Raw genomic sequence first — 26,454 nt, 5'->3', positions numbered from 1 at the left:
AAGGGCTGCAGCATGTCTTATGCCACCCTGGAGACCCCTCACTCAGCACAGACACACTGCTTGCCAGCTTGTGTGTGCTGGTGAGAACAAAATGAGTAAGTCGACATGACACTCCCCTCAGGGTGCCATGCCAGCCTCTCACTGCCTATGCAAGTATAGATAAGTCACCCCTCTAGCAGGCCTTACAGCCCTAAGGCAGGGTGCACTATACCATAGGTGAGGGCACCAGTGCATGAGCTCTGTGCCCCTACAGTGTCTAAACAAAACCTTAGACATTGTAAGTGCAGGGTAGCCATAAGAGTATATGGTCTGGGTGTCTGTCAAACACGAACTCCACAGCACCATAATGGCTACACTGAAAACTGGGAAGTTTGGTATCAAACTTATCAGCACAATAAATGCACACTGATGCCAGTGTACATTTTATTGTAAAATACACCACAGAGGGCACCTTAGAGGTGCCCCCTGAAACCTTAACCAACTACCTGTGTAGGCTGACTGGTTCCAGCAGCCTGCCACAACCGAGACATGTTGCTGGCCCCATGGGGAGAGTGCCTTTGTCACTCTGAGGCCAGTAACAAAGCCTGCACTGGGTGGAGATGCTAACACCTCCCCCAGGCAGGAGCTGTAACACCTGGCGGTGAGCCTCAAAGGCTCACCCCTTTGTTCCAGCACCGCAGGACACTCCAGCTAGTGGAGTTGCCCGCCCCCTCCGGCCACGGCCCCCACTTTTGGCGGCAAGGCCGGAGGAAATAATGAGAATAACAAGGAGGAGTCACTGGCCAGTCAGGACAGCCCCTAAGGTGTCCTGAGCTGAAGTGACTCTAACTTTTAGAAATCCTCCATCTTGCAGATGGAGGATTCCCCCAATAGGATTAGGGATGTGACCCCCTCCCCTTGGGAGGAGGCACAAAGAGGGTGTACCCACCCTCAGGGCTAGTAGCCATTGGCTACTAACCCCCCAGACCTAAACACGCCCTTAAATTTAGTATTTAAGGCCTCCCCTGAACCTAAGAATTTAGATTCCTGAAACTACAAGAAGATGAGGACTGCTGAGCTGAAAACCCCTGCAGAAGAAGAAAGAAGACACCAACTGCTTTGGTCCCAGTCCTACCGGCCGGTCTCCTGCCTTCCAAAGAAACCTGCTCCAGCGACGCTTTCCAAAGGACCAGCGACCTCTGAATCCTCAGAGGACTGCCCTGCTTCAAGAAAGACAAGAAACTCCAGAGGTCAGCGGCACTGCTCCAAAAGAACTGCAACTTTGTTTCAAAGGAGCAGATTTAAAGACCCCCTGCAAATCCCCGCAAGAAGCGTGAGACTTGCAACACTGCACCCGGCGACCCCGACTCGACTGGTGGAGAACCAACACCTCAGGGAGGACCCTCCGGCGACTCCGAGCCCGTGAGTAACCAAAGTTGTCCCCCCTGAGCCCCCACAGCGACGCCTGCAGAGGGAATCCCGAGGCACCCCCTGACCGCGACTGCCTGAACCTAAAGTCCCGACGGCTGGAAAAGACCCTGCACCCGCAGCCCCCAGCACCTGAAGGAACGGAACTTCTGTGCAGGAGTGACCCCCAGGAGGCCCTCTCCCTTGCCCAGGTGGTCGCTACCCCGAGGAGCCCCCCCCTTGCCTGCCTGCACCGCTGAAGAGACCCCTTGGTCTCCCATTGAAATCTACAGAGAACCCGACGCTTGTTTGCACACTGCACCCGGCCGCCCCCGCGCTGCTGAGGGTGTACTTTCTGTGTGGACTTGTGTCCCCCCCGGTGCCCTACAAAACCCCCCTGGTCTGCCCTCCGAAGACGCGGGTACTTACCTGCTGGCAGACTGGAACCGGGGCACCCCCTTCTCTCCATTGAAGCCTATGTGTTTTGGGCACCTCTTTGACCTCTGCACCTGACCGGCCCTGAGCTGCTGGTGTGGTAACTTTGGGGTTGCTCTGAACCCCCAACGGTGGGCTACCTTGGACCCAAAACTGTGACCTGTAAGTGATTTACTTACCTGCTAAAAATAACAATACTTTACCTCCCCCAGGAACTGTGAAAATTGCACTGTGTCCACTTTTAAAACAGCTATTTGTGTTTTATGTGAAAAGTATATATGCTACTGTGATTATTTAAAGTTCCTAAAGTACTTACCTGCAATACCTTTCAAATGAGATATTACATGTAGAATTTGAACCTGTGGTTCTTAAAATAAACTAAGAAAATATATTTTTCTATCAAAAAAACCTATTGGCTGGATTTGTCTCTGAGTGTGTGTTCCTCATTTATTGCCTGTGTGTATGTACAACAAATGCTTAACACTACTCCTTTGATAAGCCTACTGCTCGACCACACTACCACAAAATAGAGCATTAGTATTATCTCTTTTTGCCACTATCTTACCTCTAAGGGGAACCCTTGGACTCTGTGCATACTATTCCTTACTTTGAAATAGTGCATACAGAGCCAACTTCCTACATTGGTGGATCAGCGGTGGGGTACAAGACTTTGCATTTGCTGGACTACTCAGCCAATACCTGATCACACGACAAATTCCAAAATTTGTCATTAGAAATAGATTTTTTGCAATTTGAAATTTTTCTAAATTCTTTAAAGTCCTGCGAGGGCCTTGTGTTAGTCCCTGTTAGCATTTCTTTTAGAGTTTAAAAGTTTGGTAAAAGTTTGAATTAGATTCTAGAACTAGTTTTAGATTCTTAAAAAGTATTCCAACTTTTAGAAGCATAATGTCTAGTACAGATGTGAATGTGGTGGAACTCGACACCACCCCTTACCTCCATCTTAAGATGAGGGAGCTAAGGTCACTCTGTAAATTAAAGAAAATAACAATGGGCCCCAGACCTTCCAAACTACAGCTCCAGGAGCTGTTGGCAGAGTTTGAAAAGGCCAACCCCTCTGAGGATGGCAACTCAGAGGATGATGATAGTGACTTGGAGGGTGATTCCCCCCTACCAGTCCTATCTAGGGAAGACAGGGCCTCTCAAACCCTGACTCCAAGCATAATAGTCAGAGATACTGGCTCCCTCACAGGAGGGACCAACCTCTCTGAAATCACGGAGGATAACTCCAGTGAAGAGGACATCCAGTTAGCCAGGATGGCCAAAAGATTGGCTTTGGAAAGACAGATCCTAGCCATAGAAAGGGAAAGACAAGAGATGGGCCTAGGACCCATCAATGGTGGCAGCAACATAAATAGGGTCAGAGATTCTCCTGACATGTTGAAAATCCCTAAAGGGATTGTAACTAAATATGAAGATGGTGATGACATCACCAAATGGTTCACAGCTTTTGAGAGGGCTTGTGTAACCAGAAAAGTGAACAAATCTCACTGGGGTGCTCTCCTTTGGGAAATGTTCACATGAAAGTGTAGGGATAGACTCGTCACACTCTCTGGAAAAGATGCAGAATCTTATGACCTCATGAAGGGTACCCTGATTGAGGGCTTTGGATTCTCCACTGAGGAGTATAGGATTAGATTCAGGGGGGCTAAAAAATCCTCGAGCCAGACCTGGGTTGACTTTGTAGACTACTCAGTAAAAACATTAGATGGTTGGATTCAAGGCAGTGGTGTAAGTAATTATGATGGGCTGTACAATTTATTTGTGAAAGAACACCTATTAAGTAATTGTTCAAATGATAAACTGCATCAGCATCTGGTAGACCTAGGACCAATTTCTCCCCAAGAATTGGGAAAGAAGGCGGACCATTGGGTCAAGACTAGGGTGTCCAAAACTTCCACAGGGGGTGACCAAAAGAAAGGGGTCACAAAACCTCCCCAAGGGAAGGGTGTTGAGACAGCCAAAAACAAAAATAGTAAAGAGTCTTCTACAGGCCCCCAAAAACCTGCACAGGAGGGTGGGCCCAGAGCCTCTTCACAAAACAATTCTGGGTACAAGGGTAAAAACTTTGATCCCAAAAAGGCCTGGTGTCGTAGCTGTAGTCAGTCTGGACACCAAACTGGAGACAAGGCCTGTCCCAAGAAAACAACCACTTCTAACTCCACTCCAGCTAACACTGGAATGGCTAGTCTCCAAGTGGGATCAACAGTGTGCCCAGAGCAAATCAGGTGTCACACCGAATCTACATTAGTCTCTGAGGGTGGGGTGGATTTAGCCACACTGGCTGCCTGGCCCCCTAACATGCAAAACTACAGGCAGCAGCTCTTAATTAATGGGACAAGTGTAGAGGGCCTGAGGGATACAGGTGCCAGCGTCACTATGGTGACAGAGAAACTGGTTTCCCCTGGCCAATACCTGACTGGACAAACTTATCCAGTCACCAATGCTGACAATCAAACTAAAGTACATCCCATGGCCATGGTAACTTTAGAGTGGGGAGGGGTCAATGGCCTGAAACAGGTGGTGGTCTCCTCAAATATCCCAGTAGACTGTTTGCTTGGAAATGACCTGGAGTCCTCAGCATGGGCTGAGGTAGAAATGAAAACCCATGCAGCCATGCTGGGTATCCCTGAACTGGTGTGTGTCAAGACAAGGGCACAGTGCAAGGCACAGGGTGAAAAAGTAGAGCTGGAGTCTGGAAGAAAGGCCCAGCCTACGAAGAGAAAAGGAAAGTCAGCTGGGAAACCAGCTGCAACACAACAAGAAAAAGAGAGCCTCTCTTCTCAGGAAGAAGTTCTGCCCTCTGAGGGAACTGAGCCTATGGAGCTGGAACCTTACCAGGTTGAGCTCTTGGGCCCAGGGGGACCCTCAAGGGAAGAGTTGTGTAAGGGGCAAGAAACCTGTCCCTCTCTTGAAGGCCTTAGGCAGCAAGCTGCTGAAGAGTCCAAAGGCAAGAAAAATGGAACACATAGGGTCTATTGGGAAGATGGACTCCTGTACACTGAGGCAAGAGATCCCAAACCTGGTGACACTAGGAGAGTGGTAGTGCCTCAGGCGTTCAGAGAGTTTATTCTGACCTTAGCCCATGATATTCCCCTTGCTGGGCATTTGGGACAAACCAAGACGTGGGAGAGGTTAGTCAACCACTTCTACTGGCCCAACATGTCCCAGAAGGTTAAGGAGTTTTGCATCTCCTGTACCACCTGTCAAGCCAGTGGTAAGACAGGTGGACATCCAAAGGCCCCCCTCATTCCACTTCCAGTGGTGGGGGTCCCTTTTGAAAGAGTGGGTGTGGACATAGTGGGTCCACTTGAACCTCCCACAGCCTCAGGAAATATGTACATCCTAGTAGTAGTGGATCATGCTACTAGGTATCCTGAAGCTATTCCCCTTAGGTCGACTACTGTCCCTGCAGTAGCCAAGGCCCTCATTGGTATCTTTACCAGAGTGGGCTTCCCTAAGGAGGTGGTGTCTGACAGAGGTACCAACTTCATGTCAGCATACCTGAAACACATATGGAATGAGTGTGGAGTGACTTATAAATTCACTACACCATATCATCCACAAACTAATGGCCTTGTTGAGAGATTCAACAAGACATTAAAGGGCATGATCATGGGGCTCCCAGAAAAACTCAAAAGGAGATGGGATGTCCTCCTGCCATGTCTGCTTTTCGCTTACAGAGAGGTGCCTCAGAAGGGAGTAGGGTTCTCACCCTTTGAACTTCTGTTTGGCCACCCTGTAAGGGGACCACTTGCTCTTGTTAAAGAAGGCTGGGAGAGACCTATTCATGAGCCTAAACAAGACATAGTGGACTATGTACTTGGCCTTCGCTCAAGAATGGCAGAGTACATGGAAAAGGCAAGTAAAAACCTTGAGGCCAGCCAACAGCTCCAGAAGTTTTGGTATGACCAAAAGGCTGCAATGGTTGTATTTCAACCAGGGCAGAAAGTCTGGTTTTGGAGCCTGTGGCTCCCAGGGCACTTCAGGACAGATGGAGTGGCCCTTACCCAATCCTGGAAAAGAAGAGTCAGGTCACCTACCTGGTGGACCTAGGCACAAGCAGGAGCCCCAAGAGGGTGATCCATGTAAACCGCCTAAAACTCTTCCATGATAGGGCTGATGTGAATCTGTTGATGGTAACAGATGAGGACCAGGAGGCTGAGAGTGAGCCTCTCCCTGATCTCCTCTCATCAGACCCTAAAGATGGCTCAGTGGATGGAGTGATCTATTCAGACACCCTCTCTGGCCAACAGCAATCTGATTGTAGGAAGGTCCTGCAACAGTTTGCTGAGCTCTTTTCCTTAACCCCTGGTCAGACACACCTGTGTACCCATGATGTGGACACAGGAGACAGCATGCCTGTCAAAAACAAAATCTTCAGACAGTCTGATCAAGTTAAGGAAAGCATCAAGGTGGAAGTCCACAAGATGCTGGAATTGGGAGTAATTGAGCACTCTGACAGCCCCTGGGCTAGCCCAGTGGTCTTAGTCCCCAAACCTCACACCAAAGATGGAAAGAGAGAGATGAGGTTTTGTGTGGACTACAGAGGTCTTAATTCTGTCACCAAGACAGATGCCCATCCCATTCCTAGAGCTGACGAGCCGATTGACAAATTAGGTGCTGCCAAATTCTTAAGTAGCTTTGACTTAACAGCAGGGTACTGGCAAATCAAAATGGCACCTGGAGCAAAAGAGAAAACAGCATTCTCCACACCTGATGGGCATTATCAGTTTACTGTTATGCCCTTTGGTTTAAAGAATGCCCCTGCCACCTTCCAAAGGTTGGTGAATCAAGTCCTTGCTGGGTTGGAGTCCTTTAGTGCAGCTTATCTTGATGATATTGCTGTCTTTAGCTCCAACTGGCAGGATCACCTGGTCCACCTGAAGAAGGTTTTGAGGGCTCTGCAATCAGCAGGCCTCTCTATCAAGGCATCCAAATGCCAGATAGGGCAGGGAACTGTGGTTTACTTGGGACACCTTGTAGGTGGAGGCCAAGTTCAGCCACTCCAGCCTAAGATCCAGACTATTCTGGACTGGGCAGCTCCAAAAACCCAGACTCAAGTCAGGGCATTCCTTGGCTTGACTGGGTACTATAGGAGGTTTGTGAAGGGATATGGATCCATTGTGACAGCCCTCACAGAACTCACCTCCAAGAAAATGCCCAAAAAAGTAAACTGGACTGTAGAATGCCAACAGGCCTTTGACACCCTGAAACAAGCTATGTGCACAGTACCAGTTCTAAAAGCTCCAGATTACTCCAAGCAATTCATTGTGCAAACAGATGCCTCTGAACATGGGATAGGGGCAGTTTTGTCCCAAACAAATGATGATGGCCTTGACCAGCCTGTTGCTTTCATTAGCAGGAGGTTACTCCCCAGGGAGCAGCGTTGGAGTGCCATTGAGAGGGAGGCCTTTGCTGTGGTTTGGTCCCTGAAAAAGCTGAGACCATACCTCTTTGGTACTCACTTTGTAGTTCAAACCGACCACAGACCTCTCAGATGGCTGATGCAAATGAAAGGTGAAAATCCAAAACTGTTGAGGTGGTCCATCTCCCTACAGGGAATGGACTTTATAGTGGAACACAGACCTGGGACTGCCCATGCCAATGCAGATGGCCTTTCCAGGTTCTTCCACTTAGAAAATGAAGACTCTCTTGGGAAAGGTTAGTCTCATCCTCTTTCGTTTGGGGGGGGGGGAGGAGGGTTGTGTAAGGAAATGCCCCCTTGGCATGGTTACCCCCTGACTTTTTGCCTTTGCTGATGCTATGTTTTGAATTGAAAGTGTGCTGAGGCCTGCTAACCAGGCCCCAGCACCAGTGTTCTTTCCCTAACCTGTACTTTTGTATCCACAATTGGCACACCCTGGCATCCAGGTAAGTCCCTTGTAACTGGTACCTCTGGTACCAAGGGCCCTGATGCCAGGGAAGGTCTCTAAGGGCTGCAGCATGTCTTATGCCACCCTGGAGACCCCTCACTCAGCACAGACACCCTGCTTGCCAGCTTGTGTGTGCTGGTGAGAACAAAACGAGTAAGTCGACATGACACTCCCCTCAGGGTGCCATGCCAGCCTCTCACTGCCTATGCAAGTATAGATAAGTCACCCCTCTAGCAGGCCTTACAGCCCTAAGGCAGGGTGCACTATACCATAGGTGAGGGCACCAGTGCATGAGCTCTGTGCCCCTACAGTGTCTAAACAAAACCTTAGACATTGTAAGTGCAGGGTAGCCATAAGAGTATATGGTCTGGGAGTCTGTCAAACACGAACTCCACAGCACCATAATGGCTACACTGAAAACTGGGAAGTTTGGTATCAAACTTATCAGCACAATAAATGCACACTGATGCCAGTGTACATTTTATTGTAAAATACACCCCAGAGGGCACCTTAGAGGTGCCCCCTGAAACCTTAACCGACTATCTGTGTAGGCTGACTGGTTCCAGCAGCCTGCCACAACCGAGACATGTTGCTGGCCCCATGGGGAGAGTGCCTTTGTCACTCTGAGGCCAGTAACAAAGCCTGCACTGGGTGGAGATGCTAACACCTCCCCCAGGCAGGAGCTGTAACACCTGGCGGTGAGCCTCAAAGGCTCACCCCTTTGTTCCAGCACCGCAGGACACTCCAGCTAGTGGAGTTGCCCGCCCCCTCCGGCCACGGCCCCCACTTTTGGCGGCAAGGCCGGAGGAAATAATGAGAATAACAAGGAGGAGTCACTGGCCAGTCAGGACAGCCCCTAAGGTGTCCTGAGCTGAAGTGACTCTAACTTTTAGAAATCCTCCATCTTGCAGATGGAGGATTCCCCCAATAGGATTAGGGATGTGACCCCCTCCCCTTGGGAGGAGGCACAAAGAGGGTGTACCCACCCTCAGGGCTAGTAGCCATTGGCTACTAACCCCCCAGACCTAAACACGCCCTTAAATTTAGTATTTAAGGCCTCCCCTGAACCTAAGAATTTAGATTCCTGAAACTACAAGAAGATGAGGACTGCTGAGCTGAAAACCCCTGCAGAAGAAGAAAGAAGACACCAACTGCTTTGGCCCCAGTCCTACCGGCCGGTCTCCTGCCTTCCAAAGAAACCTGCTCCAGCGACGCTTTCCAAAGGACCAGCGACCTCTGAATCCTCAGAGGACTGCCTTGCTTCAAGAAAGACAAGAAACTCCCGAGGTCAGCGGCACTGCTCCAAAAGAACTGCAACTTTGTTTCAAAGGAGCAGATTTAAAGACCCCCTGCAAATCCCCGCAAGAAGCGTGAGACTTGCAACACTGCACCCGGCGACCCCGACTCGACTGGTGGAGAACCAACACCTCAGGGAGGACCCTCCGGCGACTCCGAGCCCGTGAGTAACCAAAGTTGTCCCCCCTGAGCCCCCACAGCGACGCCTGCAGAGGGAATCCCGAGGCACCCCCTGACCGCGACTGCCTGAACCTAAAGTCCCGACGGCTGGAAAAGACCCTGCACCCGCAGCCCCCAGCACCTGAAGGAACGGAACTTCTGTGCAGGAGTGACCCCCAGGAGGCCCTCTCCCTTGCCCAGGTGGTCGCTACCCCGAGGAGCCCCCCCCCTTGCCTGCCTGCACCGCTGAAGAGACCCCTTGGTCTCCCATTGAAATCTACAGAGAACCCGACGCTTGTTTGCACACTGCACCCGGCCGCCCCCGCGCTGCTGAGGGTGTACTTTCTGTGTGGACTTGTGTCCCCCCCGGTGCCCTACAAAACCCCCCTGGTCTGCCCTCCGAAGACGCGGGTACTTACCTGCTGGCAGACTGGAACCGGGGCACCCCCTTCTCTCCATTGAAGCCTATGTGTTTTGGGCACCTCTTTGACCTCTGCACCTGACCGGCCCTGAGCTGCTGGTGTGGTAACTTTGGGGTTGCTCTGAACCCCCAACGGTGGGCTACCTTGGACCCAAAACTGTGACCTGTAAGTGATTTACTTACCTGCTAAAAATAACAATACTTTACCTCCCCCAGGAACTGTGAAAATTGCACTGTGTCCACTTTTAAAACAGCTATTTGTGTTTTATGTGAAAAGTATATATGCTACTGTGATTATTCAAAGTTCCTAAAGCACTTACCTGCAATACCTTTCAAATGAGATATTACATGTAGAATTTGAACTTGTGGTTCTTAAAATAAACTAAGAAAATATATTTTTCTATAACAAAACCTATTGGCTGGATTTGTCTCTGAGTGTGTGTTCCTCATTTATTGCCTGTGTGTATGTACAACAAATGCTTAACACTACTCCTTTGATAAGCCTACTGCTCGACCACACTACCACAAAATAGAGCATTAGTATTATCTCTTTTTGCCACTATCTTACCTCTAAGGGGAACCCTTGGACTCTGTGCATACTATTCCTTACTTTGAAATAGTGCATACAGAGCCAACTTCCTACACTGCAGAAACGGGTCTATTGAGAGAGTCTAAAACTAGAGAGGACGTTAGATGGTCACTCTCAAGTGTAAGGAAATGCCTCCTTGGCATGGTTGCCCCCTGACTTTTTGCCTTTGCTGATGCTATGTTTACAATTGAAAGTGTGCTGAGGCCTGCTAACCAGGCCCCAGCACCAGTGTTCTTTCCCTAACCTGTACTTTTGTATCCACAATTGGCAGACCCTGGCATCCAGATAAGTCCCTTGTAACTGGTACTTCTAGTACCAAGGGCCCTGATGCCAAGGAAGGTCTCTAAGGGACGCAGCATGTCTTATGCCACCCTGGAGACCTCTCACTCAGCACAGACACACTGCTTGCCAGCTTGTGTGTGCTAGTGAGGACAAAACGAGTAAGTCGACATGGCACTCCCCTCAGGGTGCCATGCCAGCCTCTCACTGCCTATGCAGTATAGGTAAGACACCCCTCTAGCAGGCCTTACAGCCCTAAGGCAGGGTGCACTATACCATAGGTGAGGGTACCAGTGCATGAGCATGGTACCCCTACAGTGTCTAAACAAAACCTTAGACATTGTAAGTGCAGGGTAGCCATAAGAGTATATGGTCTGGGAGTCTGTCAAACACGAACTCCACAGCACCATAATGGCTACACTGAAAACTGGGAAGTTTGGTATCAAACTTCTCAGCACAATAAATGCACACTGATGCCAGTGTACATTTTATTGTAAAATACACCACAGAGGGCACCTTAGAGGTGCCCCCTGAAACTTAACCGACTGTCTGTGTAGGCTGACTAGTTCCAGCAGCCTGCCACACCAGAGACATGTTGCTGGCCCCATGGGGAGAGTGCCTTTTTCACTCTGAGGCCAGTAACAAAGCCTGCACTGGGTGGAGATGCTAACACCTCCCCCAGGCAGGAGCTGTGACACCTGGCGGTGAGCCTCAAAGGCTCACCCCTTTGTCACAGCCCAGCAGGGCACTCCAGCTTAGTGGAGTTGCCCGCCCCCTCCGGCCACGGCCCCCACTTTTGGCGGCAAGGCTGGAGGGAACAAAGAAAGCAACAAGGAGGAGTCACTGGCCAGTCAGGACAGCCCCTAAGGTGTCCTGAGCTGAGGTGACTCTGACTTTTAGAAATCCTCCATCTTGCAGATGGAGGATTCCCCCAATAGGGTTAGGATTGTGACCCCCTCCCCTTGGGAGGAGGCACAAAGAGGGTGTACCCACCCTCAGGGCTAGTAGCCATTGGCTACTAACCCCCCAGACCTAAACACGCCCTTAAATTTAGTATTTAAGGGCTACCCTGAACCCTAGAAAATTAGATTCCTGCAACTACAAGAAGAAGGACTGCCTAGCTGAAAACCCCTGCAGAGGAAGACCAGAAGACGACTACTGCCTTGGCCCCAGAAACTCACCGGCCTGTCTCCTGCCTTCCAAAGATCCTGCTCCAGCGACGCCTTCCAAAGGGACCAGCGACCTCGACATCCTCTGAGGACTGCCCCTGCTTCGAAAAGACAAGAAACTCCCGAGGACAGCGGACCTGCTCCAAGAAAGGCTGCAACTTTGTTTCCAGCAGCTTTAAAGAACCCTGCAAGCTCCCCGCAAAAGGCGTGAGACTTGCAACACTGCACCCGGCGACCCCGACTCGGCTGGTGGCGATCCAACACCTCAGGAGGGACCCCAGGACTACTCTAAGACTGTGAGTACAAAAACCTGTCCCCCCTGAGCCCCCACAGCGCCGCCTGCAGAGGGAATCCCGAGGCTTCCCCTGACCGCGACTCTTTGAATCCTAAGTCCCGACACCTGGGAGAGACCCTGCACCCGCAGCCCCCAGGACCTGAAGGACCGGACTTTCACTGGAGGAGTGACCCCCAGGAGTCCCTCTCCCTTGCCCAAGTGGAGGTTTCCCCGAGGAACCCCCCCCTTGCCTGCCTGCAGCGCTGAAGAGATCCCTAGATCTCCCATTGACTTCCATTACAAACCCGACGCTTGTTTCTACACTGCACCCGGCCGCCCCCGCGCTGCTGAGGGTGAAATTTCTGTGTGGACTTGTGTCCCCCCCGGTGCCCTACAAAACCCCCCTGGTCTGCCCTCCGAAGACGCGGGTACTTACCTGCAAGCAGACCGGAACCGGGGCACCCCCTTCTCTCCATTCTAGCCTATGTGTTTTGGGCACCACTTTGAACTCTGCACCTGACCGGCCCTGAGCTGCTGGTGTGGTGACTTTGGGGTTGCTCTGAACCCCCAACGGTGGGCTACCTTGGACCAAGAACTGAACCCTGTAAGTGTCTTACTTACCTGGTAAAACTAACAAATACTTACCTCCCCTAGGAACTGTGAAAATTGCACTAAGTGTCCACTTTTAAAACAGCTATTTGTGAATAACTTGAAAAGTATACATGCAATTTTGATGATTTGAAGTTCCTAAAGTACTTACCTGCAATACCTTTCGAATGAGCTATTACATGTAGAATTTGAACCTGTGGTTCTTAAAATAAACTAAGAAAAGATATTTTTCTATACAAAAACCTATTGGCTGGGTTTGTCTCTGAGTGTGTGTACCTCATTTATTGTCTATGTGTATGTACAACAAATGCTTAACACTACTCCTTGGATAAGCCTACTGCTCGACCACACTACCACAAAATAGAGCATTAGTATTATCTATTTTTACCACTATTTTACCTCTAAGGGGAACCCTTGGACTCTGTGCATGCTATTCCTTACTTTGAAATAGCACATACAGAGCCAACTTCCTACATTGGTGGATCAGCGGTGGGGTACAAGACTTTGCATTTGCTGGACTACTCAGCCAATACCTGATCACACGACAAATTCCAAAATTGTCATTAGAAATTGATTTTTGCAATTTGAAAAGTTTTCTAAATTCTTAAAAGACCTGCTAGGGCCTTGTGTTAGATCCTGTTTAGCATTTCTTTTAGAGTTTAAAAGTTTGTAAAAGTTTGAATTAGATTCTGGAACCAGTTTTAGTTTCTTAAAAAGTATTCCAACTTTTAGAAGCATAATGTCTAGCACAGATGTGAATGTGGTGGAACTCGACACCACACCTTACCTCCATCTACAGATGAGAGAGCTAAGGTCACTCTGTAAACTAAAGAAAATAGCAATGGGCCCCAAACCTACCAAAGTACAGCTCCAGGAGCTTTTGGCAGAGTTTGAAAAGGCCAACCCCTCTGAGGATGGCAACTCAGAGGATGAAGATAGTGACTTGGAGGGAAATTCCCCCCCTCCAGTCCTACTTAGGGAGAGCAGGGCTTCTCAAGCCCTGACTCCACAAATAATAGTCAGAGATGCTGGTTCCCTCACAGGAGGGACCAACAACTCTGAAATCACTGAGGATAACTCCAGTGAAGAGGACATCCAGTTAGCCAGGATGGCCAAAAGATTGGCTTTGGAAAGACAGATCCTAGCCATAGAGAGGGAAAGACAAGAGATGGGCCTAGGACCCATCAATGGTGGCAGCAACATAAATAGGGTCAGAGATTCTCCTGACATGTTGAAAATCCCCAAAGGGATTGTAACTAAATATGAAGATGGTGATGACATCACCAAATGGTTCACAGCTTTTGAGAGGGCTTGTGTAACCAGAAAAGTGAACAGATCTCACTGGGGTGCTCTCCTTTGGGAAATGTTCACAGGAAAGTGTAGGGATAGACTCCTCACACTCTCTGGACAAGATGCAGAATCTTATGACCTCATGAAGGGTACCCTGATTGAGGGCTTTGGATTCTCCACTGAGGAGTACAGGATTAGGTTCAGGGGGGCTCAAAAATCCTCGAGCCAGACCTGGGTTGACTTTGTTGACTACTCAGTGAAAACACTAGATGGTTGGATTCAAGGCAGTGGTGTAAGTAATTATGATGGGCTGTACAATTTATTTGTGAAAGAACACCTGTTAAGTAATTGTTTCAATGATAAACTGCATCAGCATCTGGTAGACCTAGGACCAATTTCTCCCCAAGAATTGGGAAAGAAGGCGGACCATTGGGTCAAGACAAGGGTGTCCAAGACTTCAACAGGGGGTGACCAAAAGAAAGGGGTCACGAAGACTCCCCAGCAGAAGGGTGATGAGACAACCAAAACTAAAAATAGTAAAGAGTCTTCCACAGGCCCCCAAAAACCTGCACAGGAGGGTGGGCCCAGAGCCTCTTCACAAAACAATGGGTACAAGGGTAAAAACTTTGATCCCAAAAAGGCCTGGTGTCATAGCTGTAAACAGCATGGACACCAAACTGGAGACAAGGCCTGTCCCAAGAAAGGTTCCACTCCAAACTCCCATCCAGGTAACACTGGTATGGCTAGTCTCCAAGTGGGATCAACAGTGTGCCCAGAGCAAATCAGGGTCCACACTGAAGCTACTCTAGTTTCTGAGGGTGGGGTGGATTTAGCCACACTAGCTGTCTGGCCGCCTAACATGCAAAAATACAGACAGCAACTCTTAATTAATGGGACTAGAATAGAGGGCCTGAGGGATACAGGTGCCAGTGTCACCATGGTGACAGAGAAACTGGTTTCCCCTGGCCAATACCTGACTGGAAAAACTTACACAGTCACCAACGCTGACAATCAGAGAAAAGTACATCCCATGGCAATGGTTACTTTAGAATGGGGAGGGGTCAATGGCCTGAAGCAGGTGGTGGTCTCCTCAAATATCCCAGTGGACTGTCTGCTTGGAAATGACCTGGAGTCCTCAGCATGGGCTGAGGTAGAGCTAAAAACCCATGCAGCAATGCTGGGTATCCCTGAACTGGTGTGTGTGAAAACAAGAGCACAATGCAAGGCACAGGGTGAAAAAGTAGAGCTGGAGTCTGGAAAAATGGCCCAGCCTACCAAGAGAACAGGAAAGTCAGTTGGGAAACCAACTGCAACACAGCAAAAGAAAGGGAACCTCTCTTCTCAGGAAGAAGTTCTGCCCTCTGAGGGAACTGAGCCTTTGGAGCTTGAACCTTATCAGGTTGAGCTCTTAGGCCCAGGGGGACCCTCAAGGGAGGAGCTGTGTAAGGGACAAGAAACCTGTCCCTCTCTTGAAGGCCTTAGGCAGCAAGCTGCTGAAGAGTCCAAAGGCAAGAAAAATGGAACACATAGGGTCTATTGGGAAGATGGGCTCCTGTACACTGAGGCCAGAGACCCCAAACCTGGTGCCACTAGGAGAGTGGTAGTGCCTCAGCTGTTCAGAGAGTTCATCCTAACATTGGCCCATGACATTCCCCTTGCTGGACATTTGGGACAAACCAAGACGTGGGAGAGGTTAGTCAACCACTTCTACTGGCCCAATATGTCCAACATGGTTAAGGAGTTTTGCCTCTCCTGCCCCACCTGTCAAGCCAGTGGTAAGACAGGTGGGCATCCAAAGGCCCCCCTCATTCCACTTCCTGTGGTGGGGGTGCCCTTTGAAAGAGTGGGTGTGGACATAGTTGGTCCACTGGAACCTCCCACAGCCTCAGGAAATATGTATATCCTGGTAGTAGTGGATCATGCTACCAGGTATCCTGAAGCTATTCCCCTTAGGTCGACTACTGCCCCTGCAGTAGCCAAGGCCCTCATTGGTATCTTTACCAGAGTGGGTTTCCCTAAGGAGGTGGTGTCTGACAGAGGTACCAACTTCATGTCAGCATACCTAAAGCACATGTGGAATGAGTGTGGAGTGACTTATAAATTCACTACACCTTACCATCCACAAACTAATGGCTTAGTTGAGAGATTCAACAAGACATTAAAGGGCATGATCATGGGGCTCCCAGAAAAACTCAAAAGGAGATGGGATGTCCTCCTGCCATGTCTGCTTTTCGCTTACAGGGAGGTACCACAGAAGGGAGTAGGGTTCTCACCCTTTGAACTTCTGTTTGGTCATCCTGTAAGGGGACCACTTGCCCTTGTTAAAGAAGGCTGGGAGAGACCTCTCCATGAGCCTAAACAGGACATAGTGGACTATGTACTTGGCCTTCGCTCTAGAATGGCAGAGTACATGGAAAAGGCAACCAAAAACCTTGAGGCCAGCCAACAACTCCAGAAGTTTTGGTATGACCAAAAGGCTGCACTGGTTGAGTTCCAACCAGGGCAGAAAGTCTGGGTTCTGGAGCCTGTGGCTCCCAGGGCACTCCAGGACAAATGGAGTGGCCCTTACCCAGTGCTAGAGAGGAAGAGTCAGGTCACCTACCTGGTGGACCTGGGCACAAGCAGGAGCCCCAAGAGGGTGATCCATGTGAACCGCCTTAAGCTCTTCCATGACAGGGCTGATGTGAATCTGTTAATGGTAACAGATGAGGATCAGGAGGCAGAGAGTGAACCTCTCCCTGATCTTCTGTCATCAGACCCAAAAGATGGCACAGTAGATGGAGTGATCTACTCAGACACCCTCTCTGGCCAACAGCAGGCTGATTGTAGGAGAGTCCTACAACAGTTTCCTGAGCTTTTCTCCCTAACCCCTGGTCAGACACACCTGTGTACCCATGATGTGGACACAGGAGACAGCATGCCTGTCAAGAACAAAATCTTCAGACAGTCTGACCATGTTAAGGAAAGCATCAAGATGGAAGTCCACAAGATGCTGGAATTGGGAGTGATTGAGCGCTCTGACAGCCCCTGGGCTAGCCCAGTGGTCTTAGTCCCCAAACCTCACACCAAAGATGGAAAGAAAGAGATGAGGTTTTGTGTGGACTACAGAGGGCTCAACTCTGTCACCAAGACAGATGCCCATCCAATTCCAAGAGCTGATGAGCTCATTGATAAGTTAGGTGCTGCCAAATTTCTAAGTACCTTTGACTTGACAGCAGGGTACTGGCAAATAAAAATGGCACCTGGAGCAAAAGAAAAGACAGCATTCTCCACACCTGATGGGCATTATCAGTTTACTGTTATGCCCTTTGGTTTAAAGAATGCCCCTGCCACCTTCCAAAGGTTGGTGAATCAAGTCCTTGCTGGCTTGGAGTCCTTTAGCACAGCTTATCTTGATGATATTGCTGTCTTTAGCTCCACCTGGCAGGATCACCTGGTCCACCTGAAGAAGGTTTTGAAGGCTCTGCAATCTGCAGGCCTCTCTATCAAGGCATCCAAATGCCAGATAGGGCAGGGAACTGTGGTTTACTTGGGCCACCTTGTAGGTGGAGGCCAAGTTCAGCCACTCCAACCCAAGATCCAGACCATTCTGGACTGGGTAGCTCCAAAAACCCAGACTCAAGTCAGGGCATTCCTTGGCTTGACTGGGTACTACAGGAGGTTTGTGAAGGGATATGGATCCATTGTGACAGCCCTCACTGAGCTCACCTCCAAGAAAATGCCCAAGAAAGTGAACTGGACTGTGGACTGCCAACAGGCCTTTGACACCCTGAAACAAGCAATGTGCTCAGCACCAGTTCTCAAAGCTCCAGATTATTCTAAGCAGTTCATTGTGCAGACTGATGCCTCTGAACATGGGATAGGGGCAGTTTTGTCCCAAACAAATGATGATGGCCTTGACCAGCCTGTTGCTTTCATTAGCAGGAGGTTACTCCCCAGGGAGCAGCGTTGGAGTGCCATTGAGAGGGAGGCCTTTGCTGTGGTTTGGTCCCTGAAGAAGCTGAGACCATACCTCTTTGGGACTCACTTCCTAGTTCAAACTGACCACAGACCTCTCAAATGGCTGATGCAAATGAAAGGTGAAAATCCTAAACTGTTGAGGTGGTCCATCTCCCTACAGGGAATGGACTTTATAGTGGAACACAGACCTGGGACTGCCCATGCCAATGCAGATGGCCTTTCCAGGTTCTTCCACTTAGAAAATGAAGACTCTCTTGGGAAAGGTTAGTCTCATCCTCTTTCGTTTGGGGGGGGGGTTGTGTAAGGAAATGCCTCCTTGGCATGGTTGCCCCCTGACTTTTTGCCTTTGCTGATGCTATGTTTACAATTGAAAGTGTGCTGAGGCCTGCTAACCAGGCCCCAGCACCAGTGTTCTTTCCCTAACCTGTACTTTTGTATCCACAATTGGCAGACCCTGGCATCCAGATAAGTCCCTTGTAACTGGTACTTCTAGTACCAAGGGCCCTGATGCCAAGGAAGGTCTCTAAGGGACGCAGCATGTCTTATGCCACCCTGGAGACCTCTCACTCAGCACAGACACACTGCTTGCCAGCTTGTGTGTGCTAGTGAGGACAAAACGAGTAAGTCGACATGGCACTCCCCTCAGGGTGCCATGCCAGCCTCTCACTGCCTATGCAGTATAGGTAAGACACCCCTCTAGCAGGCCTTACAGCCCTAAGGCAGGGTGCACTATACCATAGGTGAGGGTACCAGTGCATGAGCATGGTACCCCTACAGTGTCTAAACAAAACCTTAGACATTGTAAGTGCAGGGTAGCCATAAGAGTATATGGTCTGGGAGTCTGTCAAACACGAACTCCACAGCACCATAATGGCTACACTGAAAACTGGGAAGTTTGGTATCAAACTTCTCAGCACAATAAATGCACACTGATGCCAGTGTACATTTTATTGTAAAATACACCACAGAGGGCACCTTAGAGGTGCCCCCTGAAACTTAACCGACTGTCTGTGTAGGCTGACTAGTTCCAGCAGCCTGCCACACCAGAGACATGTTGCTGGCCCCATGGGGAGAGTGCCTTTTTCACTCTGAGGCCAGTAACAAAGCCTGCACTGGGTGGAGATGCTAACACCTCCCCCAGGCAGGAGCTGTGACACCTGGCGGTGAGCCTCAAAGGCTCACCCCTTTGTCACAGCCCAGCAGGGCACTCCAGCTTAGTGGAGTTGCCCGCCCCCTCCGGCCACGGCCCCCACTTTTGGCGGCAAGGCTGGAGGGAACAAAGAAAGCAACAAGGAGGAGTCACTGGCCAGTCAGGACAGCCCCTAAGGTGTCCTGAGCTGAGGTGACTCTGACTTTTAGAAATCCTCCATCTTGCAGATGGAGGATTCCCCCAATAGGGTTAGGATTGTGACCCCCTCCCCTTGGGAGGAGGCACAAAGAGGGTGTACCCACCCTCAGGGCTAGTAGCCATTGGCTACTAACCCCCCAGACCTAAACACGCCCTTAAATTTAGTATTTAAGGGCTACCCTGAACCCTAGAAAATTAGATTCCTGCAACTACAAGAAGAAGGACTGCCTAGCTGAAAACCCCTGCAGAGGAAGACCAGAAGACGACTACTGCCTTGGCCCCAGAAACTCACCGGCCTGTCTCCTGCCTTCCAAAGATCCTGCTCCAGCGACGCCTTCCAAAGGGACCAGCGACCTCGACATCCTCTGAGGACTGCCCCTGCTTCGAAAAGACAAGAAACTCCCGAGGACAGCGGACCTGCTCCAAGAAAGGCTGCAACTTTGTTTCCAGCAGCTTTAAAGAACCCTGCAAGCTCCCCGCAAAAGGCGTGAGACTTGCAACACTGCACCCGGCGACCCCGACTCGGCTGGTGGCGATCCAACACCTCAGGAGGGACCCCAGGACTACTCTAAGACTGTGAGTACAAAAACCTGTCCCCCCTGAGCCCCCACAGCGCCGCCTGCAGAGGGAATCCCGAGGCTTCCCCTGACCGCGACTCTTTGAATCCTAAGTCCCGACACCTGGGAGAGACCCTGCACCCGCAGCCCCCAGGACCTGAAGGACCGGACTTTCACTGGAGGAGTGACCCCCAGGAGTCCCTCTCCCTTGCCCAAGTGGAGGTTTCCCCGAGGAACCCCCCCCTTGCCTGCCTGCAGCGCTGAAGAGATCCCTAGATCTCCCATTGACTTCCATTACAAACCCGACGCTTGTTTCTACACTGCACCCGGCCGCCCCCGCGCTGCTGAGGGTGAAATTTCTGTGTGGACTTGTGTCCCCCCCGGTGCCCTACAAAACCCCCCTGGTCTGCCCTCCGAAGACGCGGGTACTTACCTGCAAGCAGACCGGAACCGGGGCACCCCCTTCTCTCCATTCTAGCCTATGTGTTTTGGGCACCACTTTGAACTCTGCACCTGACCGGCCCTGAGCTGCTGGTGTGGTGACTTTGGGGTTGCTCTGAACCCCCAACGGTGGGCTACCTTGGACCAAGAACTGAACCCTGTAAGTGTCTTACTTACCTGGTAAAACTAACAAATACTTACCTCCCCTAGGAACTGTGAAAATTGCACTAAGTGTCCACTTTTAAAACAGCTATTTGTGAATAACTTGAAAAGTATACATGCAATTTTGATGATTTGAAGTTCCTAAAGTACTTACCTGCAATACCTTTCGAATGAGCTATTACATGTAGAATTTGAACCTGTGGTTCTTAAAATAAACTAAGAAAAGATATTTTTCTATACAAAAACCTATTGGCTGGATTTGTCTCTGAGTGTGTGTACCTCATTTATTGTCTATGTGTATGTACAACAAATGCTTAACACTACTCCTTGGATAAGCCTACTGCTCGACCACACTACCACAAAATAGAGCATTAGTATTATCTATTTTTACCACTATTTTACCTCTAAGGGGAACCCTTGGACTCTGTGCATGCTATTCCTTACTTTGAAATAGCACATACAGAGCCAACTTCCTACATCAAGTAACTGTGTGCACTGTGGTACTCGTGTCCAATGTGTACCAGCATCCCCGATGAGTGGAAGCATCCTGTGTCAGTGTTCCATTATTAAGGTTTTTTTTCAGGGGAAAATTAGAAGGCTTAGTAGGAGTTGGTCTGAGCGAGAAAGAGCTTTAGATCCTGGAGGGTTTACAAATATGAAGACCATTTAAGAATACATGTGTAAATATATGTAATAAACCAGTTTGTGCACCTGTAAGCTCATGGAGAGTGTTTGTTTCACTGTTTCTAGCTTTTTGTGAGAGTCCAGTGTGGCTTTATTGTAGTCATAATAGTCAGTGAGATGCACAACATGATATTGCAAGATGAGAACTGGCACTGTCCATTTATCTGTCTCCCGGCACACACACAATCTACATGGTCATCATATTCACAATAGGCACTCAACCTGTCACAACAATGACTCAGCTAATACAGTCTAACCTATACAACAGAGGAATGCATGCAAACATAATTCTATCAGAGCAAAATGGCAACTAGTTTCTGCTAAACTTTAGAAGCATCTATAAAAAAGGCTATCCACAGTCACCTGCGGTAAGACAGCTCAGCATTAAAAGAAATAATGTAGATACTCTGAATTCGACAGCTAGACTGGTTTGTTACAACCCCTTTCATAAAACAAGATGAAGCAAGTAAGTGTTCAACAAATATTGCAGTCAACATAAAAACTTGCGATTAAAACAATGCAAAAGTATAAAAAGACAATTCAGTGTGGCCTGCCACTATGTTGTATGGATAAGGACGCATCAGGACGAAATTACTGGTTTAGTGAATTCCACACACCAACTTATTCAAGGTTCATATTTGTACACAATTAAAAACTTACCATGGCATCTTCCATATCGTAGCCTGTGTAAGAGATAACTGCTACAATAGCATTGGTACCAACTGGATAATTGTCCATAGCATAGTAATCATACATGTATGGCCGGACCAGGGGACTCTGAGGAGTCTGAAGACGGTAGAGTTTGTTATCTGATCGGTCTTGGTAAGTTAGCAGTGGGAATCCCATGGTTTGCTTTCCTTATTAAAAACAAAATTTTAAAAAAACATGCTTACAAGTCGTGTTTGTTCAAATGAACACAACAAACATGAGCTTATCACACTTCATTTAAACTGCGGCAGTGTTAATCATGAGTTGCATATAGCATATGATGCTGATAATTTTTTTTTTTTTAAAGTTTGTAATCCACCACCATTAACCACTCTGAGCCACCTCAGTACACAAGTAGCGCCTTATGTGTAGAAAGCCATAACCCCTCTGCGTTCTTAGTTTATAATAGAAAAAATGTTGTTTGGGGGATGAGCTAACTTAGGTTTGGCTGAAATACTTTCTTTCAAAACTGAAATAATGAATCTTAAAATGTGCCAAACATTTGGAATCATACCAAACACAATTTTGTCTGCCAAATCCAGCAATTTAGGGAAGGAAGCCTACTTCCTACAGTAATACAAACTGCATTCCATGTGCTGACTTTACGCAGATGCAGGAATCCATGCGATACAGGAAGATCTTTTGACGAATCATCCAAGAAATGCCTCTGTCCCAGAGAGATGGACAGCAATTCTAGCAGGCATTCCCAAGAACATGCTAGTCCCTCTAGAATATGTTCCACACTAGCCAGCTCGCCTGCCACAGGTGCAAAAATATAATTACCATTGCCTCTCCTTAGAAATGAGAACTCTGGGAGGCCTACAAGAAGACATCAGAATTAGCTTTTTTTTTTTGCTACAGACCACATAATGAGCTGATCGCCCAACCCAGTGCTCTTTGGTATGATTTATGTAAAACTCAGCAAAAAAACAAAAAGGTGCAAACTAGGAAAATTATTCACAGCGATATATACAAATAACAGATTTAAGCATGAATCATTTATTCAATTCTTCGACGTTTCGGTTTCTTAGCTAATAAGCAGGACCATCATCAGGCCTGTGGTAAGGTAACGGTTAAGCAACCCCAGGGCATCTGTAGAAAAGCTAAGGGCTATAAATGAATGCCACAAGTATGAAAAATAAAAGTATAAACGTGGTCAACCTGACCTACATGTACATGTGACAAGAAACTGTACCATGTCTAAACATATCGTGTGAGCATTCCCTGAAAAAGAGAATTCGCACCAATTCAAATAGTTCAATATAGCAAGCAAATACAAAAATGACAACCAAAGCTACGTCTGTATTGTCCCCCAAAACCTTAGTACAGAACTATGAAGGAATATCAAACATGCATATAAATCAAGCAATACTGTTACTTTCAGAAATTATTGCATGTCAGGATCTATGTCTGCTTGAACATTCCTTTACTGAATTGGGCACAATTAAAAATGCTCCAGGGAAGGAAACAATTGCAACTTTCTGAAATTATCGAATGCCTGGAAATATGTCTGAGCCTGTAGTTTGAACATTCCATGAATCAGTTAATTCTGCACCATTCTCCAGGAAAGCAAACAATTGCTAATGAGACTCAAAGCCATGTAACTAAGGTTTCTGTGGACAGTGCAACCATGGCTTTGACATTTTTGAATTTGCTTTCTTGGCATGTATCAATATTTTTCTCCAATTACCAACGGAAAAAGCTTCATAGGATTTACGTCAGCTGCATTGATTTTTGTGTCAACTGAGTTTACATGCAATGACAACAAGAAATGAAAGAGTGGTCAATACTTAATTCTGTTCTTTGTATGTACTGCTTTGAATGATCCTCCTGTTTGCACCTTTTGTTTTTGCTGTACATACAGACTCAAACACAAAGGGTTATCGGGTTGGCCCTTACTTCGTTATCTTATTTAAAAGCTCAGCTTTCTCTTTGCATCCAACTGATTTAGCCTAGCCTCCCCATTCAAGGGGTGAGGAAGAGCACAGAATGCCGGCAAGACCAGCTTGTCTGAGGTGGTGGTGGTCTACTGCGTGTTTACACAGAGAGCTTGTAGCCTACTCACACACCGTGCTGGTGTAATGGCGACGAGGAATACTCTTAAGTGGCAGAAGCCTCAAGGAGCAGCTGTGAAGAGGCTTGAAGGGAGTGTACATCAGGAATGTAACATCTATGTTAAGGTCCCACTGTGGCATGACAACAATCAAGGAAAGGATACAATTTTGTAACCCTTTTAACAATGCAAAACAACTGGAACAGCGCCTTGCCGGACTGGGGCAAAACAAAAACAAATAGATCCCTCCAAGTGAGGTTTTCGGATGTATCTGCTGAGCGCTGCACCAGGCCACAAATCTCTACCAACAACAGAAGTATACAGTTTTCCTCAATGATCCCCTGGCTGCCAGTATGACATCAACCACTTCCAGAGGAAGGTCTAAGGTGTTCAGCTGTAACAGCTCAATCTCCTGTCATGAAGGAGGAGACTGCAAACCCTGCCATGCTGCTGTGACATCAGATCTTCCTGAAATGGCAGTCTGGTCGGAGGAAAAATTATCAAGCCCAGATACCATACTCTCCATGCCCAATTCAGAGCCACTAGAATGACTTGGTCCAGTCAGTCCGCATCTTCTTGAGAACTCAAGGCATGAGTGGTATAAGCAGAAAAGCATACAGGAGCACCGAGTTCCACTGGAGGAGGAACGCGTCCCTGAGCAAGAGTCGCCTGGGAAACTTTAATGCACAGAAGTCCTACTATTGCACGTTTTCAGTAGTGATGAAAAGATCAAGCCAAGGTTCTCCCCATTCACAGAAGATGCCTTGTGCCACCTCTGGATGTAATCGTCACTAGTGATCTACTAGGTGTGTGTCGTTAGCACAGTTTGTTTGCCTTGGCATTCAAAGAGCCCCCGGCTGGTTCACCACCAAGAAAATTCCTTGAAGGTCCAGCCATTTCCAGAGGCACAGGGCTTCCTGGAGCAGGATACCCAACCCTACCCTACCTTGTTTGTTCAAGTACCACATGGAGATGGTGTTGTTCTTGAGCATCTGAACCTGCCTCCCCTGATGAAGGCAATCAGCTCCAGGAGGTGGATATGGAGCCAGGACTTCGTCTAAGACCACAGACCTCTGATCTTCACCTCTCCCAGATGCCACTCTAACCCAGAAGCAAAGCATTGGTCTCCACTGTCAGCTCTGGGTGACGAAAGAAGAGTGGTCTGCCACAGAGCCAAAAGCGGTCCAGTAACCACCACTGCAGGTCTTTTGCAGACTTCACCGAAATCTTAATGTGGTCAGAGAGGTCCCCTTGATGCTGGACCCACTTAGACTTCAGATCCCACAGCAGAATCCAAATATGCCACTTGCTGTGCTCGACCAGAAGTTACAGGAAGTCATCAGCCCTAGCAGCCTCCGAGTCAAACTCACTGAAATCCAGGACAAGGCTGAAAGATGTAGTACACAGCCTGAATGTCTAGGAATCTCTTTCAAGGGGGAAAGGCGCAAAACAAGGGAAGTGTCAGAGAAGTAGTGTGGTGTAACTTCAGCACGTTTATAGTGAAACCTAAAAATGACAGAAGGATTGTCGTTGTCTGAGGTGGTTGACAACTGCCCTGGGTGAGTTCGCCTTGCCACAACCATCCGTCGAGGTGTAGGAAGACTGGTAGCCTGGGATCCAAAGCTGTGCTGTTAAACCCACCATCACTTTCATGAACACCAGAGGGAGACTGGTGAGTTCAGTGGGAAGAACCGCAAATGGAAAATGCTCCTATTCGACACCGAACCAAAGGTAGCATCAAAGAGCCTGCAGGACAGGTATATGGTAATAGGCATCATGGAGTACTGCCACTATCTGGGTCTTCAGGGTCGAGGGCAGACAAGACCTGGGCTACAGTGAGCATTTTAAATTTCTCCTTCCGGAGAAAGGTGTTGAGAGAGCACTGATTCGAAACAGGAAGAAGGCCTCCCTGCTTCCTGGGAAACAAAAAGTAGCAAGAATAACAATCACATTCTACTTCTAGTGCTGGCACCCTCTTAATAGCCAGGGAATGTTGGAAGGTGCAGCAGTGAAAGAATTATAGGTAAGGCATGTCCTAGCTGCACAATCTGCAGGACCCACCTGTCTGATGTTAAGGCCAGCCAGTCAGGCAAGAATCGTCATATCTTCCTCCCACTGGAGGGCATTTTAAAGGGGTTTGCAGCTTGGGGGCCTAGGAGCAAGGGGTAAGCGGTAGTGGACTGAGCAGTCCGGTGACCTTGACCTAGCGATGGTGGGCACCAGGACCTTGACCGCAAAACTCCCTGGTGGTTTGTGGAGGTTGGGTTGACTGGTTGTATTGATCACCTCTGCCAAAGCCACGAAAGGAGCAATCTGACTAATGTGGCTAGCAAGGTGGGGCAGATAAGCCAAGGGAGCATGCTGTGGCTCAGCTCTCCTTAAACAACTCAAAAGGTGAGTCTGCTTTGTCCCCAAACAGGTGAGTTCCATTGAACAGGACGACTATACACTGCCTAGTGAACAAATGGACCAGAGCCAAGTGTGGCAGCGAATGGCGACACTGGTGTCAATGGTCCACCTGATGGAATTGGTGGTGCCCAAGCTACAAAGAATTCTGAACTTGGCTGAGTCGCGACTGTCCTGTATGGCCTGGGAGAGGTCTGGTCAGAGATAGCCGGTGACACCTGGAAAGGACTTGAGCAGCAGAGTCCCAAACGGTGTGTGAATGGCATCCAAGCAGGCTGCTGGCACCCACTAACCTGAGTGTCCTGAATGGTTCTACCTATTTTGACTCTCTATC

The 26,454-nt window shown here is 48.6% G+C and overlaps 1 protein-coding gene across 1 annotated transcript in view; it reads right to left on the bottom strand.

Moving 5' to 3' along the window:
• POLR1B (RNA polymerase I subunit B) overlaps positions 1 to 26,454 on the bottom strand; it is a 294,522-nt gene that overhangs the window by 26,099 nt on the left and 241,969 nt on the right. The window contains exon 13 of the mRNA XM_069235071.1: positions 21,614 to 21,810. Within this exon, the coding sequence (XP_069091172.1) occupies positions 21,614 to 21,810 (197 nt within the window). The remainder of the gene's footprint in view (positions 1 to 21,613; positions 21,811 to 26,454) is intronic.

This window comes from Pleurodeles waltl, chromosome 5 (genome assembly GCF_031143425.1).
Source record: "Pleurodeles waltl isolate 20211129_DDA chromosome 5, aPleWal1.hap1.20221129, whole genome shotgun sequence".
In the NCBI taxonomy this organism is placed as follows: domain Eukaryota; kingdom Metazoa; phylum Chordata; class Amphibia; order Caudata; family Salamandridae; genus Pleurodeles; species Pleurodeles waltl.
The sequence above is the reverse complement of the archived record's forward strand: the minus strand, read 5'-3'. Positions and strand labels throughout refer to the sequence as shown.